The sequence below is a fragment of the Megalops cyprinoides genome, chromosome 9 (genome assembly GCF_013368585.1).
Source record: "Megalops cyprinoides isolate fMegCyp1 chromosome 9, fMegCyp1.pri, whole genome shotgun sequence".
NCBI classification, from domain to species: domain Eukaryota; kingdom Metazoa; phylum Chordata; class Actinopteri; order Elopiformes; family Megalopidae; genus Megalops; species Megalops cyprinoides.
In genome coordinates, this window is record NC_050591.1 from 34127648 (window position 1) to 34147526 (window position 19879).

Consider the following 19879-nt stretch of genomic DNA (forward strand, 5'->3'; position numbering starts at 1 on the left):
CCTTGTTGCAAGGTAATTTATATATACATTTCAGTTGTCCTGCAAGAAGCGGGATCTCAGAGTGATTTCTGTATGCATTTGTGAAGCCAGTTGCAGTAGGCATACTAAAATGACCAGATTGGCCATTCTACCAGGCCAGTGTCTCCTTATAGTAAATACAATGGCATTCTGATTTCAGTGGCTAGTGAGACAGTACATTGCTCTGGCCACTTATTTGATGTCTACTATAATGCAATGCTACTGTTAGGTTGTTTTGCTACATTTGTTGAAGTGAAGCTATGTAGCCATGGCCAATATCTAATCTTTTTCTGTGATGAAATGGGTAAATACATACCCACTGAGACTGTCACCAGATAGTGAATTTTTATTCTTATCCACCAGTCAAAGAAGTAAATTCTGAAGTGTTTTAACAGTGAAATATATAGTTTCTGCAGAGATAAATTAAAAAGCAATGCACTAAAGCACTGGTTTCTACTTTTGGTCCAAATGGAAGAGTGTCTTCCTCTGGGTCACAAGCACAAGATCCAGCTGCAACCTGACTTTCCAAGGAGTGAAGTCTTCCAGAATATGCATTTTCGCCATTTTGGGCTCATAGGGCTCTAAGAGATTGTGTGGGTAGATGTAATAGGCCCCTGCTTAATGCCATGAAAAATGCACATTTGCCACCACAAGTTGGCAGTCCACTGATAGTGGTGTAGTAGTAAGGAGCAGCGCTCATGACCAAAAGGTTGTTGGTTCAATTCCCTGCTAGGCTACTGCTGTTGTACTTTTGGTACTTAACCTACAGTTGTCTCAGTAAATATCCAGCTGTATAAAGGGGTAACGTGAAAAAAAAGGAAACTGTAGCCTATGTAATTCAACAATGGGCCCTGCTTCTTCTCCTGGGAGATTTTAGCACCCAGTCAGAGGACTACCAAACCACTGGCTCCTACCCCACCCACTACTCCACTCCTTTGACCTCTACCTACAGCAGTCATCCTCCAACACACAAGACAGACAAACAGCTGATGAAAATTAATAATAAGAATTGTTAATGTCATCATCATCACCAAACTGGATTTTACATAGCCTTCCTCTGTATCAGTTGTCCTTTGTGATGTGTTGGTCATACATGGCTATTTCTGCAGAAAATGTTTTTGTTCCTGTTATTCACTATCACTTGTCCTCCTTTTAGGCATTGCGGATTTAGTATTTGTATTTTCATTACTGTCCTGTAAAGTGTATTGGGCAAGGCTTATGCCCCTGAGTGAGTGCTACTGTATGTCATTGGTGCACCTGCAATATTATTATTTCCTGTATTTAACAACATTTTACCTGTTATGTGTTTGGGTTAGACAGAGTCACATTGTGTACCCAGGTCTGGGCTCCCGTCAATGTTGCCTGATCCTAAACTCATTAAACGCAGGTGTGGTTGAGACAGTATTGGTGTTGACACAGGTGTGATAGGACTTCCAGTATCTTTCAAGTCCCTGTGACACATTAACAGGCTTTAAATTCAAATGCTTATTGCTTTGTCCTTGATGAACACAACCGTCAACTGACGTGTGTTCACTTCGGGTTGAGATAGCAAATGCAGTGAAGCCTGATTATTATCTGTGCGGCGGTTTCAATTTGAGTCAAAATACAACGTCATCAGCATCATAGACGTACACTCTTGCAACCTCAGGAGGCAGTGAAGCGTAGGATCGCTCTAATTAAGAACTTGCCGATCAAACATAACCAGGGGGCCATGTAGTGTGAAGGGGAATGAGATGAATAGGCTTGATCTCAGAACAGTTCCTCTTTTTACACTTGCACAAGCGATAAGCTTCTACCTAAGAGCGCAAAGGAAGAAAACTTACTGACCACAGCGGCTCACACCATCAGACAAATATTCTGAAAATGGACGAATTTGCGTCATCCAATCAGATAAGAGCTACCGGGGCCAGAAAAGGGGAAAATCCCCTGATTTTCAGATCCAGCCCACTGCATGGGTGACCCAAGCAGGAGAAAGGAAAATGAATTTAGATGAAATAAAAGTGTTCTGTGCACATTCACAGTGTTATGTCAGTGGGCTCCGAGTACAGCAGGGAGCAGGAAAATGAAGGAGAGAAGATTTTTCTTGGCACAGATGCAAAACACTTCCCAGTTCACATCCTTAATCATTTGAATTTTGATTCCCTGTAATTCACTGCTGTGGTGACTTGTAATAATCTCAAGGGAAAATACCTGCCCATACACTGTACCTCACCCATGGATGGGTGTAGATGGGGTGTAGATTTCCACAGAAAGGGTGCGATACGGCCTTCAGAAGAATAGAGATCATGTTCTTGCTTGTTTTGCCTCAGACCAAGCCGGCTTGTTTGAGTTATGCCTCCCCACAAAACTTTGTGCAAATGTATTAAAGGTTTTGGCCTTCTTTACCTGTCATGACAAGGTACCTAGCACCAATAAACTTTACCTACTAAACCATTTCTTGTAGACATTTCTTTTTTGTTATTGTTAGCACCGAGGCCAGCAGATCTTTCAGGATGGCTGGATCAGCTTGTTGAATACACCTTAAATGGTTAGTTACTGGCAGCATGTAAATAATGTTCAGTGTGGGCAACTAAGCAATCCAAAGGCCTCATCTGAACAGGAAAAATAACTGCACACACTCTCTGCAGGTAGGGATTTTAAATAAACTGCATTTCTAAAATGGGATAAACTTTGCAAATGGGCCATGTATTACATTTCTTTCAGAGAATTAACTGGAAATGAAAAATTGTTTCATTTCCCCTTTTTTAAAAAAAATCATATTCCTGATTCTGAGTTCAAGCCCACAACTAAAACCATGTCTGATCTCCCTCCACTGGCTACCAGTAACTGTAAGTTGGGTCTTCTGTCTGTTATGTTTCCAATGTGGTGGAATGAGCTCCCTAAAGTGGTCAGGACAGGGGTGTTTCTGGCTATCTATCATCACAGACCCACTTCTTAAGACTGCACCCTGGCTCCCCCACCCATGCATAATTCAAGAATTTCTGTGTCTTTTGTGTCATGGGTATGTTGTAGTTTTACTGTAGCCCACGTTGTACTGCACTTGTGCTGTCCGTACTTGCGTATGTATGCATTAGATGTCACTGCAGTCTGTGAGGGTATGGTTTGTGTCACTTCACTGCACTTTGAACTCAATCTTTGTCGCGCTGCATAAGAGCGTCTGCTAAATAACAAAATGTGACGACAAAAAATGTAACCCCTTGCTGACACACCCATGATGGCGGCACAGTTCTGATCCCTCAGGTATGTGATTTGAGCCTAAAAATTAAAAATAAGGTAAAATTGTACCCCCTCTTAGTGTTTCCCTGTTCCTCAGATTCTATGCTATGAACAGCTGGATGTCATCCATCTTAAAATAACCGAGCAGCACTCCCTGATTGGATCTCCGTTCATGCTTATGGAAGCATGGAAAAAGCATGGAAACTTATTCAACCAATAAATTCTCAAGAAAAGTCATGCCTCTCTTACTCAGTGCTTTTAAATTTTTACTGAGGTTTACAGACACCATCAATATTGTACTAGAAGCATATTTTTCCCTGCAATAACCATCTATTTCAGCTATACTCTTTGGTCATCTGAAAGATTTCGGGTTTGGTAGCCTGTGACGCGATTCCTTGAGTTTTGGTTCTGCTGTTGTCATATATGCTTTGTGTAGTTTGAATACCAGTTGCAAATATGTTCAAAACTGTCTGGTTGTTTGGGTAAACATCTCTCCTGATCTCTGATTCCCACCAGCAGTCTTGACTCTTAAATGTCCAATTAATGTATTGCACTAAAATACCATCCAGCTTCCACTGATTAAGTATAGATATATACTTAAGAACATTTCCTCATTACATCATAATGAAACAATGTCATTATGATGTAATGATAATAATTAGCAAGCAAACACATTAACCTTATCCCTGGTCTTATTCCCCATCCTAATCCTACTCACTCACGTGACCATACAGTACCAGTCAAAGGTTTGGACACAGCTGATTAATATAATGGGAAACATGCATTCAAAGAAATTTTGATCTAAGGACTTATGCTTAAATGCTTGAAATGTGTTTTTTACACAAATACAGTGAGGGTGATGTCCCTGTATGAATATCTTTCCAAAAAATTTTTTTTGGCTACTTTGAAGAATATAGATATAAGATAGTCTAGATATAGATATAAGATATAAGATAGTTTTGATTTGTTTAACACTTTTTTTGTTCACTGCATAATTCAATTGTTATGAAATGTTATTTCATAGTTTCGATGTCTTTGCTATTATTCTAAAATGTGGAAAATAGTAAAGAAAAACCCTTCTATAAGTAGGCGTGTCCAAACATTTGAATGGCAGTGTACATCACATGAACACATTGTTTGTGTTCTGATTTACATTGCAGATGTCAAAGGTTATTGCTACAGCATCTATAAAAATCAACATTTCACCATTCATGGAACTAGCTGTATTGTGAGCATTGAATATTCTACAGGGCATGTTTCACCAGTAGGATAGGTCCTTCGGCCTGAGGCCAGGCGGTGATGCAGTTGTAGACTAAATGGTAGTGATGACGTGTCGGAGTATTCCCAGAATCTGGGATCTGTTGCCATAGAAGCAAGACATGACCAATCAGTCATATTACAGACAATAGTGACCATAAAACACAGGCTGACTGTTAACATTGTTATTATTATGGATTGTTTGCTTTTATTCATGTTTCTGTGATACAGCTGAGAACCACAGCGGGGCCTAATAAAAAAGTAATAATGATATTGTTTGTAATTTGAGCCAGTCAACAAAATGTATTTATATTGCACTAATAACATTGCTACAATTGATCTAGAATATGCCATGGAAAAAAAATGAACAAAGAATGCATTGAATAAAGAAAACATCAAAAATACACATAAAATGGGCTGGTTTTGGGAAGCTGGTTTTGGGAAAAGGAAGACAGACTAAGGTTTAGCTAAGCTTGACTGTACACAAATACTGGATATCAATACAGTATTTTACCATATATAGAGATAGTGGTGCTCAAGCAGCATAATATCATTACAATTTCCTCACAAGCTCATCTGAGGTTTTTATAGCCTGCTTATGACTAGATTTTCAGTAAGCAGTTACACAAGTGGAAACAGAGACCAGCTTTAGAGTCTTATGACCTCATTTCCATAGAAGTTAAACAGAAATAAAAAGAAACAGACCAACAGTGCTCTTTGCCTCTCAGCTTGCATTGGTCACACATCACAGCCTGTTTATGACATCACAGCTTGGAGCAACAGCCTGACAGGACAGAACATTTCAGACCAAATGGCAATGCCAGCCTTGTAGATCAAAGTTGCACACTATGTTCTATATTATTTTTACTAACGTTCATTACATTATTTTTGTTTTTTCGTGCATTGTTTAGATTAAAAGTGCTTTCATACATTCTGTTAGATGATTACTTGGCTTATTTCAAATGAAGCTTTCAGGATATCTGTCTGAGTGTATGCATCTGCCTACCTTGACGACCAAGCTCCAATCTCCTGTGACCACTAATTTGTAAATTCTCAATTGTGCATGACAAAATCTTCATACAAATCTTTTTAAATATGGCAATAACCAAAATGATATTCCAAAACAGACTGCAAATTATGGCATAACAGAGAATGTAATGTTACTTCAGAAAAAGAAATGTTATGTGATATCTAGATACGGTGCAAGATTTCATTTTAAAAGAAATCATATTACATTTATCGAGGTCCAGAGCTGTTGCAGCATGAAAGACATAATTATACCTTCACATAATGAAAGCTTTTACTGCTGAACAGATAAGAGCTCCAGTGAATTGATTATTCTGATTTAAAGTAATTTTTTCCCTATATGCATCTGTCAGGGCATGTCAGCTGATGACATAAGGCCTGAGGTTTCCCAGAACACAGTGTGTGCTTCTGAAGGCTGAAGCTCCATGAAATCTGTTCTGGGTTTTTGCCAACGTCTCTTCACTGCACATGGATTCTGTTCCAAGAGATGCATCTTCAATACATTTACAAGTTTATGTCGCAACATTTTCTGTCATTCTCTTCCACATTCTTCTTCTTCTTCTTTTTTTTTTTGAAAACTTCTTATGGTTGTGTCCCTCAGATATAAGTTACAGGGAAACCAGCCAACCCTTCAGCTTGACACTGCAAAATATCATCACAGTTCCCATTTAGTCCTGTGCCAGAAAGCTGCCACAGTAGAAGTGGATCAGATCGGAGCTGTTTGAGTCCTGTCTACTGCCAGACCTTTTGAATTACATAGCCCTGCTGCACTGTAAAGAGGAGCAAAAAACCAAAGACATCAGCAGACATAACCACCAGTGCAATCAGGGTGGCTACCTCTGTGTTCAGTGTACACTGCATTGTATGGCCAATAACCATCACAGATAAGCCAGTTGTGGATGGTCTTGGGCTACTTTAAAATGCTTATTTCAAACAGCAAATTTTTCAAGCAACCAACACACTGGTACATTTCTTCCTGACCACTATACATTTCATCACTGAAGGCTTTTCTAAGCAAACACATCATCCAAACACAGTAATTATACACAAACATAATTTGCCTTTATTTATTTATACCACTAGTTAAGGCCATTACACAGCAGTAAGGAGCAGGGCTAGAGACATGAAAAAATTCCTGATTTGTGCTTGATATACACCCATCATCTCCCCTTCCGAATAGTACATGTTTGTTTGTATAGCAACAGATACAAAAAAGGCATAGAAACAGGCGAATGGTGAAGCAAGACGAGGTATTTCAATTATGTAAAACATACTTATGTTAACATATGTCAGCAGAATAATTTAGATGGGGTCTAGATAGGGGTCATGCAGGGAGATGGAGGGAGGGGGCATGCTGGCTGCAGTGTGGATGTTACTTGACATATAAACCGTAACAGTTTGTTTTCATGTGAACACCATAACCTTGGTCCGTCCTGGTATATGGGTGTATTTTATCCAATGCGTAGTGGAACAAGTAAAGATGGTGTTTGCTGGTCAGCCCTTGTACCGCGGCATTGTGGTCTGTATGTCAACACTCACCTTGTCAACAGTAAACAGAGGGCTGTGTATTTGTGTGCTGACCACGTAAAACCCAGCGGGTAGCAGGAAGTGATGGTTTCATGATGAAACCATGAAACCAAAAAGCCAAAAAACGTACCATTAGTAGGATAAAATAAAGCTTTATTACATAGTTTTTTAAAATTTATTCTACCACAAGTCTGAGTGTGTGCTAATGACAAAATAGATAATAAGGATTCTGTGAACCAATTTTTTACATAGACTTACATTCAGTCCATAAAAAATAAAGTGTAAAAGAACAGAATAATCAATGTTCAAGAAAATACAAAGTTATCTACATTCTGAGGCAATAATCCTGCAGCATGTGCTGCTCTGACAGACATTTGGTAACATAATAAATTATAAATCATGAGAAAGACAAGACAATCAATAGTAACATTTAACTATTTTTACTACAACAGTTTACTGGAATTATATTTTATAACAGCAATATAAATACATTTGTAAACATAAATCATCAACATTCAGGTCCACCTGCAAAGACTGCTCCAGTTCTAACAGAGTTCAGTGGACTGGTGGTTTGCACCCTTACTGAAGTCATTTTGATTGACCCTTATTGCTTTAAAGGCATTGTTATAATTGCAAACTCCATTCAACATGAGATGAGTGTAGTGTTTCAGCTGTAGGTGACACAAGTCTCTGACAGATTCAGCAGTATTAATTGGGGCTAAAGTTTATCTAGCACTGTAGTTTGTATTTGCAGGTCAAATGGATTTTTTTCCACAAAAACAGAAGTACAGACCTCCCAATGAAACATACATTCATTGATAAAAGTATCTTTTTCTGTGAACCATCAGAGGTCCTGTTACAGTTACACTACGGCTAATAGATTAAACATAAACATAACAGATACACTAATAATCACTTAGGATATAAATAAAAATGCAGCCAGACTATAGTGCAGTCCTCTAGCTGTTCATTAATGAGGAATCTGTTGGATTCCATCGCTTTTAAGGGCCATAATTCATAATTCGTTTCTCAGCACCAGCATGTCACTTCCTCATCTCAACAGGAGGAATCTGGAAAAAATCATCCCATGGGGGCCTGTATTCCCACAAGAAAACAGGCTCTTTTCAGTGAACATGCATTGAAAGGGAACAGACACTACCCCTTTAAAAATCACTGAGGGACGACCCTCTTGGTTAAAATGATATAGTTTCCTCTTGCCAGGAAAAAGGTTCCTCTTGTCAGTGCAGCCCAGGGAATACAGCAACATTCAGCTCAGTCCATCTCTCCCTACTAATTGACCAGAAACGGAAACCTTCATAAAGGCCTCAACCATTAGTGAGTTTTCCTTTAGGGGGGATTCCATCCCCCCCTCCCCCCCCCCCCTGCAGTGTAACAGGTGGTTCAGTCCTCTTTATCAGGCTGGACCCCCAGCATAAGGTGCAGCTCCTCCGCAGAGTAGCCCAGCAGGCCGCGGAGGTTGCAGACGAAGCGGTACACGTAGCGCTTGCCCAGGGTCTTGTGGATGATGTTCTTGTCGTAGTAGTACCGCAGGCCCCTGCTCAGCTTCTCGTAGTTCATCTTCGGCTTGTTCTTCCGCCGGCCCCACCGCCGTGCCACCTGGGCAGAGCAGGGAGACAGTTGATCGAATGCAACTGCTTCAATAAATATAGCTTCAAGAAAAGGAAAGCCTTGCCGTTCATGGATTTGTCGTGTGCGGTTTTGTTTGATTAGCACTGTTCCTGGCTTCACACTGTTCCCAGGCCACAATAATCACATTTTTATTTTATCATTTATTGTTTTTTTTGTGTGTGTCAGGATCAAGTGTATCTGAACTCTCTGATGTTGAACACCACAGTTAAATTCTGTGGTCCCTTCTTAAATCATTACATTATTGTCATTTAGCAGACGCTCTTATCCAGAGCAATTTACATAGGTTACAATTTTTACATATTATCCATTTATACAGCTGAATATTTACTGAGGCAATTGTGCGTTAGGTACCTTGCCCACGGATACAGCAGCAATACCCCAGCAGGGAATCAAACCTGCAACCTTTTTAGTTACAAGTCCTGCTCCTTACCACTATGCTACACTGCCGCCCCACATGTCTCTCTCAGGTAAATCACGCTGTTTCACTGCATGGCAGAGCTGTGAGTATTTTCGGCCTTCTCACCTCGTCAGGATCCCTGAGTTTGAACTCCCAGCCGTTTCCCGTCCAGCTGATGAAAGACTGGCAGGTTCGGTCTGTCAGGAGCTCCAGCAGGAACTGCCACAGGTGGATCTGACCACTGCCTGCACAGGCAAAAAAAGGAAGACTTTCTGTCGCTACCTCAGAATTGCTGAACCCAATATGATGTCACAGACAACCAAGACAGTATTAAAAATATCTGTCTGTACATTGGAGATGATGAATATTATGTCTAATTGGTTTTGCTGCAAGATATGTGTATTAGATATGTATTTGCAGATATTTGTTACCTTAAGATATGTAGCTACTTTTGTGCTGTCGGGTTATTTTTGTATTTGCCATTTCTATTCTAAACCTGTATCTCCTAATTCTCTCTGTTACCTTGAATGATACATAATACAAATACATAACAGTATATACACAGCAGGAAGGAAATAAGATATTATATGATCATTGATTATTTCCTTATTCTGTGAAATTTACAATGCTTAAGGATTTACAACTTATATGGTTTATATTTCATCATCTTCTGTTAATCTCTCAGTTTTGGACCAATCATTGTGTTATTCATACATAGTCATACATATTGTTTGTTCTTGATTGGTTCATACATGTCAGTGATGAAACCAACACAGCAGCTCCTTTCATTGTGATTGTTTTGTGTATGGTGTATTGTTATTTTTCCATTAGTTCCCTTCTCAACGTAGAGCCTGGCAAACCCACAGGCATGGGGTCCAAAGCACAGCCATTTACCCGTTAGCCCACACTGCTAACCATGCCCAGGGAAGTGGCTGCTCACCAGTGAAACCAGCCAGTGTGGAGGCCGGGATGACAGCCTGGCCTGGCTCCATGGGCTCCTCCTTCTCCTGCACATAGTCCTTGAAGGATAAGCCCTGGATGCTTAGGCCGAGGGGCCCCGAGCCGCTGTCCTCGTCAAAGCTGTCGTGGGACGGAACCCGCTGCATGTCGGGCTGGGAGGGCTGGCTCCAGGGGTGCGGCAACGAGTCCGGGCTCCCGGCACTGTCCTCGCTGTCCAAGGAGCTCTGGTCATACGAGGACCCTGAAAAATGGAGACGGACGACGTCATCACAGGAGTACAGCTGATACGGATTCAGGGATGACTACAGAATCACGTGCACCCACCCACAGTGCTTCCAAATTAAGGTGGCTTGCTGTTCAAATATGCCCCTTTACAACAACCCACCATGATATATTGAGCAAGGCCAGTGTACAGGTACTGTCCAGGCCAAAATCAGACACAGATGCCTGGATTCTGGGCTGGTGGTGACTGATAAGAGCACCATGCATCTGGAATGTATTTTGGCTGTAACTCACTGTAACCCATGTATCGAGTACACACAGATAAGTTAAATCACACTTACTGGCTGTACGGAGGGCTTTGCCAGGATTGTTCCTGGAACAGTCCTGGTTGAGGGAGGTGTAGGTAACAGTTACAGTGTCAAGCTGAGGTTTAGGGAAGAGCTGGTACTCCTGGCAGGCGGTGAGGAGAGGTGTCTGGTCATGCCTTTTAAACTCCTCTCTCAGTAAGCTCCTTCCGTTGCTGCCAGGATCCAAACTAGTGTCTGCAGAGACAAGTGTACATGCACACTGAACAACGTATCAGGGGTGTTAGGACTCAGGTTGTTTCAGCAATACTTCCAAAAATAGAAAAGTTAAAATACCACTGAACAACAATATAACATACTGCAATTAAAACAACATACAGTATCAACACTTGCATGAAACTAATTTCAAAGGAGCTTGGATAATCTATCAGTGGTTTTCCAATCAAATCACTGCAATCACATCCTTAGCTATTCTCATATGTTTACCAGAGATATAACAAATATTTAGAATGAAATCATTTATTTATACATTATCAATATTTTGTAAATGTGTATATAATATTCCAGCCTGAGCCACAGTCACCACCAAAATGACTTTGAAGTAAATATTTCACACGAGAACATTGGGGCCCATTTATCAAATAGCAGCACATCACAATGTTCTTATACACTTTCTAACCACGTTCAGAGAAATTAAAAAAAAAACTTAAAAATATGAACAACAACTATGGGTAAAAGTGTTGGTGTTACAGGCAGTTTATTCAAGTGCCGAAAATGAATTTGAGCCAAAGCCACTTACCGCTGGGACAGCTATCTATCCAGCTGGATACTGAAGGTACAGTGTCACTGAGGTTCTCTTGGCAATCTGTCAGAAGTAAGGGATATCACTGATTTAAGTGCAAGCAACATTGTAGCATTACATTGCATTACATCACATTACATTGTAACGTACACTTACATACATTACATGTTGCATGCACAGATTTCACCTTAGGGGATTCAGGATGTGAACAGAAGACTAATGGCTCCCTCACCTTTCATCATCTGATCCAGGTGCTCCCACAGGATGTCCCCGACGAAGTCAGGGGCCAGCTCCAGGAACTGCTCTTTCCCAAGGTCACAGAGCTCCTGCCCGCACACATCGAACTGGAGGAGGTTGATGCTGGACAGACTGAACTCTTCAGCTGCCCAGCACAGCCACTGAAGCACGTCTGCTTTGCTCCATCTGCGGGGATCTGAGAGAGTGTGAGAGAGGCAGGGGGAGAGAAAGACAGAGAGTAACAGTGGGAGAGAGAGAGAGAGAGAGAGAGAGAGAGAGAGAGAGAGAGAGAGAGAGATAGAGAGATGGAGAGAAAGAAAGACAAATAGCAGCAGAGAGAGAGAGAGGCAGAGAAAGACAGAGAGAGAGATAGAGTGTAACAGAGGGAGACAGTGAGAAATTGAGAGGGAGAAAGAGACAGGAAGAGAAAAAGAGAGATAGAGACACCCAGGAGAGAGAAAGAGAATAAGAGAAAGTAATAGGTGGAGGAGCAGAGACAGAGAAAAACATTATGCAGGGAAAGAAAAGGGGAGTCACAAAGCAAGGACGAAGACAGAAAAACAGGGAGAGAGAGATGCATCAGTAACTGCTTTGGGTCTGTACTTCTCTGAAAACTTTACCTTGTCAAGCCTTATTAACGCCTCGTTCATGTGAGCGCAAACCCCAGATCATTCCTGGTGCACAGGGTTTGTGGCCAGGCAAGGACAGGAATGTGTTTTGGGCAGGATTACGTATGAAGCTCTGAGAGAGAAAAAAAAAGAAGACAACTCACCGCTGGAAATCCCATAGTGTCGCTGCACTTTGGAAAATCCACTGAAACTGGCCCTCAAAGCCTGGCTCATCACTGCCTTACTGCATGGTGTCAGCAGTGGGACCATGCTGGGATCCAGGTCTAGAGGAGGGGGTAGATGGGAGAGGAACAGTCTGTGATTAACTAAGGGCATTCATCAAAAGGGATTTCAGCCTCATTCTCTATGTAAGCATGGAAAAATATTACAGTGTGACAGTAGTTCGAAATTCAACATCAAACATCTCAGCCATTACGTCATAATTTCTGCTGAGACTTAATACATATTGTAGTTCAGCCAAGAGGCAAAATTATAAACTGGCAACATCTGTTACGGATTTGAACATAATTTACTATACTGATTCAATACAGAAAAGTGCAAGTTAGCCGATCTCTCAATTAACTTATAACATTAATAACCAATAATGACAGAGAAGTGCAAACATAGCTTTTGAAATGCAATGTGATTTTTTAAAATTATTAATGTAGCAATCTGTATACATATGTAGTCAGAGCTCCATTTTGCAATCAGAGTTTTGAGAGATACCGCAAGCAGTACAGTGCATTTGACATGGTTGGTCACTGGGACATTCTTGTGGGCGATTTTTGATTTTCTTTACCGTCAAGGCAGAGGATTAGAAACAACCATGGGCTGGTAGACAGGATGTCTGCCCTTTCTAAAACCTTTTTTTTTTTACCTTTTTTTTTACTCTAATTCAGTCATTTTCTGCTTCCTCACTTTTCCCTAATGGTCACAAACCACCACAGCTCTGGTGTGTCACATTCTCAAGAAGATTTTTTTTTCCATTTCTCATTCTGCTAGAGTACGTTCTGGGACAGTCCTGTCAATGTGGCTGCATGGTATTCAGTGGGAGACTGTTGGATCCTGGATGCTTTTGAGAGGACATACCAGGAGGGACAGAGTCCAGGCCTGAGGGAACCTCCTGAAAAGATTGCTTTTCGACTGCTGAGAACACGGACATGGTGTCATCGAACATATCAAAGGCCATCTGACGCTGGGGAGAAAACATAACGAGAAAAAAAAAACACTCTTATTGAGAGGAAATGACTAAATCATGCCCAAATAAGGAAAGGTATTTTCCACTTTTTCTCATGCTCATGAAGAAGAGTCAAGGAATAGTGCCCTGCACAAAACATCAGCTAATCCATATATACTATTAATTTTCCTGCCCAAATGTAAGGAGTGACTGTACATCTCCACATACAACAGGTCATTACTTTTTGTACAGTGTTTGAGAAAAAGAAAAAAAACAGGTGGGCTTTGACTGTCTGAATATGCATGCATGCGAACCATGGAATATTCAATATCACACTGTAATCCTTAGAATATACCTACTCTGAAAACCACATCACACAGAGAGAATGTATTTCTTTTGCTCAAAAGTTCCACTTCATGCTGCTGTTGTGCAATGTAAACCAAGAATAACAATGACGGTAAGGCAAGTTTCTCGGGGAACACTGTCATTATTTTTCACACGAAACCTCTCTCTGCTTATCATTGATGCTCAAATACCCTGCGGTTGCATCAACTTGCAACCCGTATGCGGAGGAGTTGGAGGTGCAGGCTGTGACCGCATCGACAAAGTTCCTCTTTTCTCAAAAGGCTTGTGGGTAGTCTGGACACTAGCCAGCAGCTGTGGTGCATGGAGCTCTGTGGGAGAGCGGCTGTAACCCATAAGTAAGTTCTCTTCAAATGAAAAAAAGGACTTGTTTCCCCCTAACATTTTTCCCTAGTTTTTTGGTTTATTTAAATAGCAGTGCTATAAAAAGATTTTAGAACATTAACTAGGCATGCGACATGGATTAAGATTTACCCATTTACACAGGGGCTGCATTATGATAATCCATGCTGGGAGAAAATGAGGGGGTATCAAGGCGTTAACCGTCAGTGGAATCAGACACATCCACATGTGAAGAGTGTGTTTCCTCTTGTTCTGTGTGTGTGTGTGTGTGTGTGTGTGTGCGTGCTGGTGCAGACACACTCTCTGACGGGAATAAACCTCAAACACCACACTGGCACCACATAATCCCTGCGCTCATCACATGAATATTAACCTATTCATCCAAACCAGACATCTCAAGAGGCTATGCTCACACAAGCACACGCTTCACACTTCTGGGAGGAAGAGCGGAAGAATATATATATATATAGCTTGAAGGCTACAATAGCTGAAAGGCTGAAAATCAAGTTTAGTAAAATATGTGATGATCAGTTCCAATTTCCCCTATTTCTTAGTCTACAGACTCACCATACATTCAATACATACATCACATTATTGTCATTGAGCAGATGCACTTGTCCAGAGTGACTTACACAAGTTACAATTTTTTACATGTTATCCATTTATACAGCTGGATATTTACAGAGGCGCCTGTGGGTTAAGTACCTTGCCCAATGGTAAAACAGTGCCGCAGTGGGGAACTGAACCAGCAACCTTTCAGTTACAACCCCTACTCCTTACAACCATGTTACACTGCCACATTCAATACCCTCCTCATCCGCTGCCATCTGAGATCAGGCCAGAGGAAAGCAAATTCAATGTCACCTTTGCTGGGCTGGAAAATTCCAATAATAAAACCATTTTTAATCATCTTAAAAGCCACTGAGGCCACTAAAGTGCCAACTTCTGAGCCTTGGATTGGATGATTGGCCTGTAGGAACAAGAGCCTCCACAAAGGACTCAACCACAGCATTTCTGCTTCTTTTGTACTCAGGTAATGGCAGAGCTCAAACAGTTATAGCAGTTAAAAGCATTGGAGGCTATTTTAACACAAAAGCCCTTCATAATGATTCAGTGCATTAAGTTAATTACGCTCTAGAGGGGCCGTGGGGAAAACGCGCGTGTTTTTTTTTTTTTTTTTGGAACTTGGGCTGGAACGAGGGAATGTTGATCAGTAAAGCAACGCTTCTGTATTCTGATGTTTAGTTTTAACTGTATATTCAAATACACGTGCTCTGTGGACAGCACGGCGTCTCTTGTAGGCTATTACGTATTGGCTGAGAGCAGACCCCTGCTTTTCTTACCTTGAAATGCGTGCGGTAACCAGCAGATAGAGGGTCCGCTATGTCCAGGGCGATGTCACACATTGCAGTTTGGAGCTGTTAGAGAGATCATTAAAAGTGGGATACTTTTATTAAACAATTGATAAAGATAAAGATTTACAAAGCAACGACTTCCAAAGTAAAGCATGTAAGATTTACGCAGCTGAGTCAATGTATTTAAGTGCTATGTAAAATACTAAATTGTAGAAACAGTATGCAGGTATATCACATAATATACAGATACTCCCCTTAAATTGTTAAATGCGACAAAGATGCAACATTTAATCTGGAGGGACTGTACTATGGATTTGGTCCTTTTGGGATTTGGGGGGAAATGCTGGTTTAATCCCGCGGCACTAGACAACGAACAATTTTCGTATGGCTACAAATTTATCACGACAAAAAATTCAAAATATTTGTTTTTTTCTTGTCTAAGTAATTCAATCAATCAACCCATTCCACAGAAACGCGCATAATTCTCCCATTGGTCACTAGTATAACAGGTAGCCTAGAGATGACTCAAGCGCGCTCGTCAGACCGTGGGTAGCCATACGTTTACCACTGAATGGCTATTGCACACCGTGCGTCCGTGACCGTAGCACAGTTTCATGCGGATGACTCATAACCTTCAAGTAATCGTAATCAATCCTGCAACACCATGTTAGGTGATGTGCGATAAAAACAATATCAGTACTGTTTCGCAACAAACCTAAAAGAAGTCTCCTGGCTATGGCAGGTGGCTATCATCCTGGAACTATGAATTGCAACAACTGAAAAACGCCACATTTTTCCTGAGATTACTACTCTTAATTGATGACTTCGAACAACAGTCCAATGCAGACAACAAATGTTTTGGTCGGTAATCTTCTTAAAATAAACTTTACCGTTTAAATGCATTTCCTGTAATTGTCATTCAGTAGCCTACATTGCAACCGCTGTTCTATACAGTAAAGTGACTTGTAGTTCTAGTAGTAAGAAAGAAGAGTATAAACTTCTTGGTACTACATAGTAATACTAGTAATAAGTAGGGCCTATTACACAGTTGCTTTAAAAGCGCAAGCGAAAACCACTGTAGATGCCTACCTGCACGAGATGTAAAATCTTCGTGAATTAACCTTGCAAACGTGGGAAAACGTTGTCCAGCGACTGTATTCCTTTGACAGTTCGTTCCGTTATGTATATTGCTTTGACTCAAGTCTACGATCGGAAGACGAGTGATGAAAAGCAACGCTCTTTGCCTTAAATGAGCCACGCCGCGCGAACACCTGTGTATGTTAGTAAGGAAGTACGTATCTGTGTGCCCCGTTCATAGCCGCCACGGCTCGTATGGGCGGGGTATGTGCGTCAGTAACAACAATACTGCAAGCAGTTTCGTCGAAATCTATAAATATTCTTTGGCTCTGTGGCAACCTATATTACTGATATACTAGAAATGCGCTGGTTGTGAGTATTACTACAAACGTTATTGGCTAGGGTCTTTTTCAGACAACAGCCAACAGCGAGCGCTATTAGAGAACTGTATTATGCTCTAATAGCTCACCTGCTTTCCTTTTGAATTTACTACATGCTGCAGATTGTCCAAATATCCACGCGCCCCTTCCACCCCGCAAGTATTCAACAAAACAATCTTTCATTTGGCCATTTAGCATTGTCTTGGCTATTGTACAACACATGACGTGCGAAGTTTTCACCTTTTGATGGTCCATTGCCGGGAGTAACATTTACTCGGAGTGCGAATAACCGGAATTTGCATGGGCAGGGTGTGAGCAGTTATCTGTCTGCACCCGGAAAAAGTTAGACAAATAGCCTATGCCGTGTACATCGTTTCTTTCCACGAGAAAACATGGGGGCATCCAACGCAATCAAGTGTCAAAAAAAAAAAAAAAAAAAACAGATATAGTTATGGTAAATAGATAGTCATCTAGTCATCAGGTAGGGCATATTTTCATTTTACAGTTTTAGTCTTATCTACATAAAAACATGTATTCAACATGACATCCCTGACATTTGTCTTAGACCTAGTGCAACAGAAAACTGTGGGTGACTGCTGAAACTTTGCCAGAAAGTACCCACAGTGCCGTACAGAAAACTGTTTCTCAGGGCTGCTGGTAACCACCATCAGTAAGATCTGACGCTCAACAATAGAACCCAAGAATAGTACATGACGCAAACACTTTCTCTGCACTCACCATTTCAGAGGTAAAGGAACAGTGTCTACATCACTGACATGATGCCTACAGTGATATCTATAGAGGAACATTTTGTAAAATACATCAGTGCGCTTGAGATTGTACAATTACAGAAAATGCTTCCTGCACAGGCAAAGGAAATCAAAGGGCAAAACCCATGATGTATTTTCCCATAGCCCTTACATGTCAGAGAGTGACTGAGATCACTTGCTACTTGACATCCCATTGGTTATGGCTCAGATTTAAAAATACAGTGGAAATAGATCAGCTCTCTTGCATTTGACAGTTGATTATTTGTGAACTACCTGAAAAAAATGCACATGCTCTCTAAATAATTTTGCAACCACAAAAATCCACTAGCAATGCACATCTTGTAATACTGGCAGACATATAACTGCAAGACTGAACAACTCAGTTGCAAAGTAGTACAAATATCTGATTAGACATGTGAGTAGATGTTGGAATGCTGTTAATTATTTTGAAAGGACAAAATCCCCAAGTCACAGAAATAATAGGAATAATGTGGATCATGGTTTCAAACGGATTATGTAAATATGGTACGTATCTATCCAACAGACAATGTCTGTATCATCCACAGGCCTTTAGAAATTAATATCTGGCTTTTATTTCTTCCCCTTGGCACTATGTGGCATGCCATGTGGTGTAGTATGGAACAGGACCTGGATTCAGAAAGGTGAAGGTTTAGTGTTGGCAATGCCAACCTGAATTGTGTCAATAAACATCCAGCTATTTAAATGCAAACAATGGAGGTCGTCCTAGACAAAGAAGCCTTGCAAACAAATTAGGTGCTCCCTGAAAAAAAAAAAAAAATTGTGTGAGGACGCTGAGATGTTGAGTCCCATAGCGGTACGGTCTGTGGTGACTGCAGACATGGAGGCCCTATCAGTGCAGAAGGCCTGTCTTTGCTCACCTCATGGATCATAAAATGATCACGCTTTTAAAAAATGTGAGTTGTGTAAGTCACCCTTGATAAACCCATCCGCTGAGCAAACAAACTTCTGTGAGCAGTGTGTGATCACTGTCCTCTGCATGAACTCTACCTTGTCTGGATGGAGGTGTTGTTTTTTAAATTATTATTATTTTGATCTAAACATTAGTTAAACGCTTCCACATACCAAAGAGCTTATTAGAAAGCAGACATAAGTAGACATGCCTCCCAACTTGTTCATGGTCCACTGGAGAAGTGTGGGCTGGTGGTAAGGAGCATGGCTTTGTCTCCTGAAGGTTGCAGGTTTGCTTCCCAGATTGGTTACTGCTGTTGTATGGGGCGGCAGTGTAGCATAGTGGTTAAGGAGCAGGACTTGTAACCGAAAGGTTGCCGGTTCGATCCCCGTTGGGACACTGCTGCTGTACCCTTGGGCAAGGTACTTAACCCATGATTGCCTCAGTAAATATCCGGCTGTATAAATGGATAACATTGTAAGAACTGTAACCTATGCTTTGGATAAAAGCGTCTGCCAAATGAATAAATGTAAATGTTGTATGTTTCAGCGGGGGTACTCAACCCCAGCTCCATGGGGAACTGTCCAGATGTATACAGTAAATACATGATATCCTAATATGTATGTTTCTCTTCTCCTATGCAAATGTAATGTAATGGGGTGGCAGTGTAGCATAGTGGTTAAGGACTCATCGTAACTGAAAGGTTGCCAGGTCGATTCCCTGCTGTGGCACTGCTGCTGTACCCTTGGGCATCATACTTAACCCAGAATTGCCCCTGTAAATGTCCAGCTGTATAAATGGATAACATTGCTAAAAAAATGTAACCGATATAAGTTGCTCTGGATGAGAGCATCTGCTAAATGCCAATAATGTAATGTAATGACTTAGAAAACACCTCTTTTAGCACTAACAGAGAGCACATTCTAAGATCTGTTCCTTCCCTCAGAATGAAACCACTTTCTCACTGTCACTCCACATGACTGATGCTTTCAAACAAAGCTTTTCACCCTGAAGTCCTGGGAGTGCTTATGCATGCTGGGCTCAGCTCCAATATTTTCTCATAATTACTTAATTATCCTAGTCATTTACTCATTTAGCTAAATTAGTCTTTTTTTTCAAATGGTCACAGTAGAACATTGTCTAAACCCAACACTCAAAAGAATGTGTACATATGGCTGTATTTACTTCCTAACCCCCCATTATTTCAGATGGCTCCACTTCATACACTTAGCGCTCTCTCCCCCTGTTGGTGTTGTACA

The 19879-nt window shown here is 41.0% G+C and overlaps 1 protein-coding gene across 1 annotated transcript; it reads right to left on the bottom strand.

The window, feature by feature from the left end:
• Positions 1 to 7586: 7586 nt before the first annotated feature.
• Positions 7587 to 16626, bottom strand: LOC118783831 (protein C-ets-2-like). Its single transcript, XM_036537789.1, has 10 exons — positions 16552 to 16626; positions 15451 to 15525; positions 13315 to 13420; positions 12390 to 12509; positions 11613 to 11813; positions 11378 to 11443; positions 10615 to 10815; positions 10032 to 10292; positions 9218 to 9336; positions 7587 to 8661 (listed from the first exon to the last, which is right to left on the bottom strand). The coding sequence occupies exons 2-10, from the start codon at positions 15511 to 15513 to the stop codon at positions 8446 to 8448; spliced, it is 1353 nt and encodes a 450-aa protein (XP_036393682.1). The 5' UTR covers positions 15514 to 15525; positions 16552 to 16626; the 3' UTR covers positions 7587 to 8445.
• Between the last annotated feature and the right edge of the window lie 3253 nt (positions 16627 to 19879).

What these genes read in the sequence shown, in the direction of transcription:
- LOC118783831 (XM_036537789.1), bottom strand. Translation starts at nt 15,513, where the DNA reads ATGTGTGACATCGCCCTGGACATAGCGGACCCTCTATCTGCTGGTTAC. An exon ending in GTTACCGCACGCATTTCAAG is followed by an intron (nt 13,421 to 15,450) that starts GTAAGAAAAGCA and finishes TTTTCTCCCCAG; the next exon opens with CGTCAGATGGCCTTTGATAT. An exon ending in CACACTGGCTGGTTTCACTG is followed by an intron (nt 9,337 to 10,031) that starts GTGAGCAGCCAC and finishes TTGCCTGTGCAG; the next exon opens with GCAGTGGTCAGATCCACCTG.